Source organism: Chiloscyllium plagiosum, chromosome 40 (genome assembly GCF_004010195.1).
Source record: "Chiloscyllium plagiosum isolate BGI_BamShark_2017 chromosome 40, ASM401019v2, whole genome shotgun sequence".
In the NCBI taxonomy this organism is placed as follows: Eukaryota; Metazoa; Chordata; class Chondrichthyes; order Orectolobiformes; family Hemiscylliidae; genus Chiloscyllium; species Chiloscyllium plagiosum.
In genome coordinates, this window is record NC_057749.1 from 1,781,102 (window position 1) to 1,791,585 (window position 10,484).

At 44.3% G+C, this 10,484-nt stretch overlaps 1 protein-coding gene across 2 annotated transcripts in view; it reads left to right on the forward strand.

Moving 5' to 3' along the window:
- Positions 1-1,564, forward strand: part of crabp1a (cellular retinoic acid binding protein 1a) — an 8,314-nt gene extending 6,750 nt beyond the window's left edge. For both annotated transcript variants that reach the window (XM_043680644.1, XM_043680643.1), the window contains exons 3-4: positions 659-772; positions 1,394-1,564. In XM_043680644.1, the coding sequence (XP_043536579.1) occupies positions 659-772; positions 1,394-1,444 (165 nt within the window). In that variant the 3' untranslated portion in view covers positions 1,445-1,564. The remainder of the gene's footprint in view (positions 1-658; positions 773-1,393) is intronic.
- The last annotated feature ends 8,920 nt before the right edge of the window (positions 1,565-10,484 follow it).

Below are 10,484 nucleotides of genomic sequence, written 5' to 3' on the forward strand. Positions count from 1 at the left end.
GGCCCTACTCTTTCTTTGACCATTCTCTTATTCCTCACGTAAGTGTAAAATGCCTTTGTGTTCTCCCTAATCCGTTCTGCCAACCCTTTCTCGTGCCCCCTCCTGGCTCTCCTCAGACCATTTTTAAGCTCCTTCCTCGCCTGCCTGTAATCCTGTAGAGCTGAGCTTGATCCTAGCTTCTCCTACCTTATGTAAGCTACCTTCTTCCTTTTGATGAGACACTCCACCACTCTCATCATCCAAGGTTCCTTTATCTTACCCCTTCTTACCTGTCTCAGAGGGCATATTTATTCATCACTCGCAACAACTGTTCCTTAAACAGTCTCCACATGCCTATAGTGCCTTTACCATGGCACAATTGCTCCCAGTCCATGCTTCCTAGGCAATTAATGGATGGCCAACAAAATGCCTACTGTCAGAGTGCACACATCCCAAAAGAAAAATCACTTGCTGTGGCAGGATTTGAATTCATGATCTTTGGGTTGAAGGGATAAAATCAAGGAGAAATTGTATACTCACATGTAGGGTCATAGCCTGTAGGAAGCTGTGTACAGAACTAACAGGTGAGACATCACAGACTGGGGATCTTTGTGCAGAGTGAGATTATTTCTGTATGCTGAACTGGTATCTCTTAACATCTTCATCCTGTTTGTTGTAGAGTCTGCCCAACTGGGAAAATGAGAACAAAATCTATTGCAAGCAGACTCTTCTTAGTGGCAGTGGACCCAAAACACACTGGACTCGTGAACTGGTCAACGATGAGTTAATTCTGGTGGGTGATTCTGATTTTCTAATGAACACCACTCTTAGAGGAGGTAGTATTAAATAGAAATAGGAACAGTGACAACAGGAGCAGGAGAAGGCCATTCAACCCCCCAAGCCTTCTCTGCCATTAAATTTGATTGTAGCTGATCTTTTACCTCAATGCCATGTTCTTGCACTAGCCTGATATCCATTAATGACTTTGACTTTACTCTTTCTTTACTTTGTCATGCCATGATAGTTGTTATGACATGGTTATTGAGAATAGTGTTCAGTCCCATGGTGGAGTTTGAAGTCATGTCCCCAGAGCATTAGTCTGAGCCTCTGGGCTCCATTGACCCAGGCAATATTTATCCCTCATTACCTTAGTGTTACCATGCTTTCCCACTATGCATGTGCTTGCCATGTACAAATTGGCCCCTATAGTGATTACACTTCAAAGATATTTAATTGGCTGTAAAGTGCTTGTCCGGGGGTTATGAAAGGTGGCATGAAAATTCTAATCTTTCTTTTATATTTTGCTGTTGAATTTAATTCCTGAGACCAGACATTGCATATTCTGAAAGTAAGTGCGGGATCTTGGAGTGAACTGGTTCTAATGATAAAATAATTGTCTTTTCTTTCATTTTAGACGCTGGTTGCTAATGATGTTGTGTGTACGAGGATCTACGTTAAAGAGTAACTGCATCCCACCAGTATTTTAACTGGGGAAAGCCCATTGGCTGCCAGATCACCACCTGATTACCACGTGCATGATGTTCACTGATACTGAACACTGATGGTCCAGGGATTGCATTAATGTTGTAGTTTTTACTTTAATATTGACAGATCTCATTGATGTTTGTGATGGTGACGTTGTAAAACATCTGAAGTTTATTAAGTGTATCTTATTTTACACAGTCTTGTGCACTTTTATATGTCTGATGTAGAAATGTTGAGCAATAACCTGTAATGGCAAAATGTGTCACTTATTAAAACTGCCAGGTGTGTTTCTGTGCTCTGTGTACTGAAAGTAGATTTCTTCACTCCAAGAAGTTGAATGCACTGGACAGAAGCAGAATAAGTTAGGAAATATAATCACAAAAGGGATGTGCAAAGCCTATTTGTCACTTTCATTTCTTGGAAAAGGAAGGTTCATTTAGTTTCTTAAATTGTTGCTTGTGGTATCTGCTCAGCGGTCTATTCAACAGAGATCATGGAAATAACACCAGTCAGTTATTAAACCTCTCAAGCCTGTTCCGCCATTCACTAACAGCAATGCTGTTCTGAGAACTAACTCTACAGCTATGTTCCAAATCCCAAAGCATTTGGCAAACAACAATCATCTCATCAATCAGACTTACAATGTACAATTACGTGCAGCAATGGCCATTTTCAGAAGAAATGTCCAAACTTTGACTCATTTTGTATGCAGGAGCACCTCTTAATTTCATTTCTGAAAATCCCTGAGACCTGATGATATGCATCTCAGAAAGTTGAAAGAGATGGCTGTAGATGTTAGACCATAAGACATAGGAGTAGAAGGAGACCATTCAGCCCATTGAGTCTGCACCACCATTGGGATCATGACTGATCTGATGATCCTCAGTTTGACTCCCTGCCTTTCCCCCATAATCCTTGATTAAAAATTTGTCTGCATTAGCCCTGAATACTTCTTCAATTAGCACATATTTAAATTCAAAATTTACAATGTACAATCCATGGGAGTAGTACCGCTTGATTGGAGGGAGGCAAATGTTGTTCCTTTGTTCCCAATCCCTGGGAATTGGCTGGCCGAAAGAAGACAGTGAGTGGTAGTGGATGGAAAGTATTCCACCTGGTGGTTGGTGAGATAATCCCTTTTTCCAAACTCTGAAATGATTCAAAGGGATCTTGGTTAAGCTTTAGTTGGTATAAATAAGGCCAGAGACAATGATATTTAACCACCACACTCTGGGTGAAAACACAATCTCCATATAAACACTGCCTTGTCTGCTCTGGATGCTGGCAAGGCAGACAATGCAATGCAAAAGGTCTCTATAAATCAGGGAATTGTTCCTTGACCTAATTTGGGGAGGAGAAAGTGAGGTCTGCAGATGCTGGAGATCAGAGCTGAAAATGTGTTGCTGGAAAAGCGCAGCAGGTGAGGCAGCATCCAGGGAACAGGAGAATCGACGTTTCGGGCATAAGCCCTTCTTCAGGAATTTGGGGAGGCATGGGTTATTGTCACTGGGCTGGTAATATACTGGGGACTTTGGTGTACAAGTCTGTGTAGATCTCTGAAGTTGTCAGCACTGGTAAACTGAGTGGTGAAAAAGGTATGCAAGATGCTTGCCTCATTAGCTGAGGAGGAGAATGCAGGAGCAAGGAAATCTTATTACAACTTTATAAAACATTGCCTCGGCCAGAGATGGAATACCATGTGTAGTCCTGGTCCTTAGACTATTGGAAAGGCGTGATTGCACTGAGAGGGTGCATTGGAGAATCATCAGGATGTTTATTAGGATGAAAATTTTCAGTTATGAGGAGAGACAAGGTAGGCTGAGTTTGTTTTCCCTGGAGCAGAGGAGGCTGAGGGATATATACAGGCTAGATTGTGAGAATATCTTCCCCATGGCTGACATATGTAAGTGGTTTAGAGGAGATCTGAGGAAACACTGTATCACCCTGGGGGTGGTAGAAATATTGATTGTGCTGCCTGAGAGGGTGGTGGAGGCAGGTACTCTCATATTTAATAAGCATCGGATGGGCACTTGAAATGCCAATGCATAGTAAGCTATGCCTGATGAAGGGCTTTTGCCTGAAAAGTCGATTCGCCGGTTCCTTCGATGCTGTCTGACCTGCTGTGCTTTTCCAGCACCACACTCTTGACTCTAATCTCCAGCATCTGCAGTCCTCACATTCACATAGTAGGCTATGGACCAAGTGCAGATGTTTGATGTTGTTGGTCAGCATAGACATGGTAGGCCAAAGGGCCTGTTTCTATGCTATACGATTCTAAGACATGGGTTTGAAGCTCACCAGGGCAGCTGGTGAAATTTGAATTCAATCAAATCTAGAATTAAAGGCAAGTCAAATGATGGTTGTGATTATCATAAAAGTCCATTTGAGTCATTAATGCCCATCAGTGAAGGAAATCTGCCATGCTTATCCAGTTTGACCTACTTGAGGGTGGTACGGTGGCTCAATAGTTAGCACTGCTATCTCACAATGCCAGAGACGTGGGTTTGAATCCAGACTTGGGTGGGTGACTGTCTGTGTAGAGTTTGCACATTCTCCCTGAGTCTTCCTCCAGGTGCTCCGGTTTCCTCCCACAGTCCAAAGGTTAGGTGAATTGGCCATGCTAAATTACCCAATGTGTGGAGATTAAGTGCATTAGTCAGGGATACATGTAGAGTAATTGGAAGTGGGTTTGGGTGGGATACTCTTCGGAAGGTCAGCGTGGATTTGTTGGGCTGAAGGGCCTGTTTCCACACTGTAGGGATTCTATGATACATATAACTCCAGACCCACAGAAATGTAGTTGATTCTTAAATACTTAACTTTTTCTCTCTCTCCACTGGTGTTGCAAGACCAGCTATCTCCAGCATTTTCTGTTTCTATTTTGTAATTTTACTTATAGTGTCCCCACTCTCTCCTCTCAGTGACATTATCTACCTGTCACAGGGTCCCCACCCTCTCCTCTCAGTAACACTGACTGTCAATCACAGGATCCCCACTTGTTCCTCTCAGTGACACTGACTTCCTGTCACAGGGTCCTCACCTCGCCCATTCATCTCAGTGACACAGACTTTCTGTCACAGGGTCCTCCCTCACCCGTTCCTCTCAGTGACACTGACTGCCTGTCACAGGGTCCTCACCTCGCCCATTCCTCTCAGTGACACTGACTGCCTGTCACAGGGTCCTCACATCACCTGTTCCTCTCAGTGACACTGACTGCCTGTCACAGGGTCCTCACATCGACCATTCCTCTCAGTGACACTGACTGCCTGTCACAGGGTCCTCACATCGCCTGTTCCTCTCAGTGACACTGACTGCCTGTCACAGGGTCCTCACCTCGCCTGTTCCTATCAGTGACACTGACTGCCTGTCACAGGGTCCTCCCTCGCCCGTTCCTCTCAGTGACACTAACTGCCCATCACAGGGTCCCCACCTGTTCCTCTCAGTGACACTGACTGCCTGTCACAGGGTCCTCCCTCGCCCGTTCCTCTCAGTGACACTGACTTCCTGTCACAGGGCCCTCACCTCGCCCGTTCCTCTCAGTGACACTGACTTTCTGTCACAGGGTCCTCCCTCGCCTGTTCCTCTCAGTGACACTAACTGCCCATCACAGGGTTCCCACCTGTTCCTCTCAGTGACACTGACTGCCTGTCACAGGGTCCTCCCTCGCCCGTTCCTCTCAGTAATGCTGACTGCCCATCGAAAGGTCCTCCCCTCATTCAGCATGTATCCCATCTAATCTCCTTCAGCAATCTCTATGTTTTAATGAGATCATCTCAAATTCTTCCAAACTCCACAGAATATTGACCCAATTTGTTACAGCTGTCATCTTGGGACACCTCTGTCACCCCTAGACCGATTTAGTAAACCCTCACTGCACCATCACCAATGGGTCTTTGAATCTGAAGTTTTCTGGTGGGTGAACAATCCCTGCGGCCTCCCGGGTTATTGTAAACGACATCGGTCTGAGGCTATCTCTTCTTGACACAGTTTTTGGATCTGACACTGAAGGCTTTGTTCCAGACCCTCCATCCTCTGTCCCTTATGCTTGAAGGTAGCCTCCCGCCTAGGCTAGCGGGAGTCATACGCAATTAGTTTGCAATCTGTAGCTGGCTCTGTGAAAGAGCTCAGATGTGCCTGCAGAGAGTGGAGACTGTTTCAGAGCCGAGTTATTGTGAGTCGCTGAAATGCAGGTGCCTGAAATTTTAGCATCAGCAGTCCCTGGGGTACAATTGAATTATTATTCTGCACAGTCTTGTCATTGGTTCTTTAATCTTCTTTGAGAATTAATGGAGCTAAAGGCCAGTTCAACAGAGTGATTAATAGAGACTGAGGGGATTTGAATGGGAGCAGTTCTTTTGATGGAGTAACGCACTCAAAAAGACTCACAGTTGGAATAATTTGTGTCTACAGACTGTTAAAGTGAGTTGCTGAAGAGATTTAGAATCATAGAATCCCTACAGCGCAGAAAGAGGCCAATACACCCATCAGGTGCACTGACCCTCCAAAGAGCATCCTTCCCAGATCCACCCCATCCCCATAACTCCACATTTCCCATGGCTAATCAGGAAATTTTTGCTATAAATTCGGGCCCTCCACTATCATCTGATGAAGGAGCGTCCCTCCGAAAGCTAGTGTGCTTCCGATTAAACCTGTTGGGCTATAACCTGATGTTGTGTGATTTTTAACTTTGTACACCCCAGTCCAACACCCGCATCTCCAAATCATGACTATACATCCCTAGACATTATGGGGCAATTTTGCATGGCCTAAGCACCTAAACTGCACATCTTTGGGCTGTGGGAGGAAACCTGAGCACACAGAGGAAACCTGTGCAGACACAGGGAGAATATGCAAGTTTCACACAGACAGTCACCCGAGGGTGGAATTGAACCCGGATCTCTGGCGGTGTGAGGCAGCAGTGCTAACCACAGTGCTACTGTGCTGCCCATTTATGAACTGGTCACACCAACTGTACTGGCACAAAGTCAATCATCTTATTTTTAATCCATTTCAGGATACACCTTCCAGTGTGCCCTTGTCAAACAGGGTATGTTTCCTGTCCATGATCACTGCCTAGGATTCTATCATGAGGCAGTTTACCCTTCCACCAATGTTTGACCTATAAATATGATGATCTGACTGGTGCCTGAGAGATGGAACCTACTCACTGCGGGCTTAACCTCCGAGGGCACAACAGGGTACAGTCATGCGCAGTGTTCCTAGAATCACTTTGCTGGTTGATTGAAGCAGGACAGGTCTGGTGTTATAAAGATTACAGTGGTGCTGGAAAAGCACAGCAGGTCAGGCAGCATCCGAGGAGCAGGACAGTGCCAGCCACGGTGGCAATCTGAGTGAGAGAGTGGTGAGTTCAACTCTGACCATAGAGACCCAAATGCAAAATGCCAGCATCAGAAAGAGTGTTCCAATGTTGGATGAGACATGACAGTGAGGCCCCAGTTGCCATTCAAACTGGACATAAAAGACCATCTGAAGAAAAGCAAGAAAATTCTTGCTATGTGTGGTAGATGTTTATTTCCTAACCGCCATTATGAAAGCAGAATGCCTTGACCATTAATACATCAGTGGGAGTTGCTATGTAAAAAATGCTGCCACATTTCCTACATTAGCACAGTGACAGTACCTCAGCAATGCCTCAATGGCTGTCAAGCACTGTAGGGTGTCCTAGGGTTATGAAAGGTGCTATAGAAAGGTAGATTCTTTCTATAGCACCTGAGAAGAGGGTTTGTCATGGAGATGCCAAAGAGGGAAGACACCTAATAGAATTCCACTGAGAAACAATGGAAAGGAGAATCTCTCCCCTGTTTGCAAGAACAGAGTGTGACACCTCAGAGCAGGTCTCTCTGTGATGGGGTCAATGCCAGTGGCCAGCAGGCATCAGGATCAACGAGAGGAACCATCACATCCCCAAACATAGAACATAGAAGAATACAGCGCAGTACAGGCCCTTCGGCCCTCGATGTTGTGCCGATCCAAGCCTACCTAACCTACACTAGCCCACTATCCTCCATATGCCGATCCAATGCCCACTTAAATGCCCATAATGGGGGAGAGTCCACCACTGCTACTGGCAGGGCATTCCATGAACTCACAACTCGCTGAGTAAAGAACCTACCCCTAACATCTGTCCTATACCTACCCCCCCTTAATTTAAAGCTATGCCCCCTTGTAATAGCTGACTCCATACGTGGAAAAAGGTTCTCACGGTCAACCCTATCTAAACCCCTAATCATCTTGTATACCTCTATCAAGTCACCCCTAAACCTTCTTTTCTCCAAACATGTGGACACTCAAAACTTGGTAACCAAAGCTCCAACTATTTGCTGATTGTATTAATCCTCAATGATTGCTCGGCATGTATATGTATGAATGAATATTAATATGTTTTTTCGATGATTGTGGATGTGATTGTTGGTTTGCTCGCCGAGCTGTTAGGTTGTCGCGGTCACCCTAACCTGTACAAAGGTTAGGGTGACCAGCGACAACAAGATTCCCATGACCAATGGGAATCATGATAGCACACCAAAACACAGCAACACTACACCAACTACTCACAAGGACAAAAGACCCCATACCCACAACATGCAGGATCAATGTAATACAAAATCCCATGTAACGACTGCCACAAACACTACATCGAACAGACTGGACAAACTAGCAATCCAGATACATGAACACCAATTAGCAACAACTCTCCCTCATCTCAATACACACAGACAAAGGAGGGCCATCAATTTGACTGGGAAAATGTAACCATCCTAGGACAAGCTAACCAGAGACATCCTCAAGAATTCATAGAGGCCTGGTTTTCAACCTGGAATGCCATTAACCGGCACGTAGAAATAGACATCATGTATAAACCACTGCAGAGAAAAGCCAGAAATGACAACATCCCCTTAATAGATCAGATCATATAATTATCAAGCGGAGTAGAATAACAATGCTTCATGGAGGTCACACTGATGATGTTACCCAGCATGGTGACGAAACACCTGCGTTACAACCTACCAGCTTGGCAAGCAAACCAACAACCATATTAATAAGTCATTAAATAGTGAGCACACTGTATAACTTTATTGATATAGTTACTGCAAGTCAATCTTTGCAAAGAACTTGGACTCAGAACATTTCTGATTAACAAACACCCATTCAATCCATGAGGTCCTGACACCTACATTCTCATTTCATCCAATACAATAGTGTAGCTCAGGTACATTAACCTTATTTAACTGGGGGAGGGGGGAGGGGGGGGGGCGGTCAGTTTGNGGTTCAAGTCTCACTTGCTCTGCAGTTGTGACATAACACCTCAAGTCTACAGAGATTGATTAGGAAAATATGTAAAAACTAAAATAATGCTTCAATCTGATTAATATAATAAAAAGTGAATTAGTTGAATTGCAGGGCTAGGCTTTCAGGTTGAATGCAGTGATGGTGAAACCAGCAATAATGCTGGTGCTCTGGCATCAAATTATCATCTTTGTCAGTGAGAGTATCTGAAATGAGTTTGTTACTTAGAACGCAGTTGGGTGCATTATGATGTGTTCAGCTGACTACCACATGTTTATGGTAGTGCCTTTGGTTATTTGGGTTATGGAGGAAGGCAGGAAATTGATATTTGATAATATAGCTGGATTTTAATAGAGCAGGAAAGATGGGCTGAATGGCCTCCTACTGCTCTGTAAAAATTCTATGATTCGGTACTTGGCATGATTTTGTTTATTTCAGAAAGTGTTTAGTTTATTGTCATATGTTTGGTTATTTTGAAGAGATCTAATTAACAAGAATCAATAGTGATAGTGAAACTTATGTCCATTAACATTAAAAATAAGAACCAAAACTACCTGAATCTAAGAGAACAATGTTTAATATTAAACTCTATGTCGATTAATCTTTAGTACTTGTCGCTAATGGTTACTGCATGTGATAGATGTGAAACCATATAGACCTAACTATAAACCAACAATGCAGCCCCCAGGTCACTAATCCCTGGGGTGAGATGGGGGCTGGGTGTGGGCTGGGGTGTGTATTTGTAGCACTCCCATTACACAGAGATAAGCCTTTGTTCTTCAGGGCCTTTGCTGAATGATTAGGGTCACCTTGGTCAGAGGTCTCTGTTTCAAAGTCCCATTCCCTGAACAAAGGGTTTGCACTGAGCACTGTGGGCTCCGGGGGATTGCCTGAGGTGGTGCTGAAGGTGCCTGTCTATGGGCCTGATGCCTGCCTGTGTTTTATTGTCTCGGGCTGTGTCACTCCACTGGTTCAGCCTTTTGTTCACTTGGCAGGTGCTGACAGAGAGCCCCTGATGGATGGCCTGAAGAAACAATCGGGTCATGAAAAGAGACTTTCTTCAGGGAGAGCGAGGATGATGAATGGAGCGGAGAAACTTGTGTGCCTATCTGCCAGCAGTCTCCTCAGTGACATATGGTGTCTTGTGGGAAAACACAACGAGAGGGATGGCTGGGATCCTCGGAGCTGTCAATGACATTACACGCAGTGGAAGGTAGAGTTAAAAGAGAAGGGGAAAGTGACAGTAACTGACTCCCCCAAAACAATTGGCTGCATGGCTGACCCATGGACTTTGGATGTACAAAACGGTATAATCTGGGGCATTCGACGATGCAGAAGATGTCAACCTCCAAATGGTTTCACTGCAAATGGTGTTTGGTAAAACTGTAATTTCCCCAGCGGCAGTAACCTGGACAGCGGCAATCTAAACTGGGCTCATCTTCCAGGGTAGAATTTCCTAAGCTACCTCATCTCAAGATTGACTGCTTTTTTAACTTAAATTAAAAGCAAAATACTACAATGCTAAAAATCTGAAATCAAAAAGCAGAAAGTGCTGGAGAAACTCAGAGGTCTGACAGTATCTGTAGAGAAACAAAAGAGTTAACATTTTGAGTACATAATGACTTCAGAACTGAGAACTGAAGAAGATTTATAAAGGCATTGAAACATTAATGCTTTTTCTCCTTACAGATGTTACCATACTTGCTGAGTTTCTC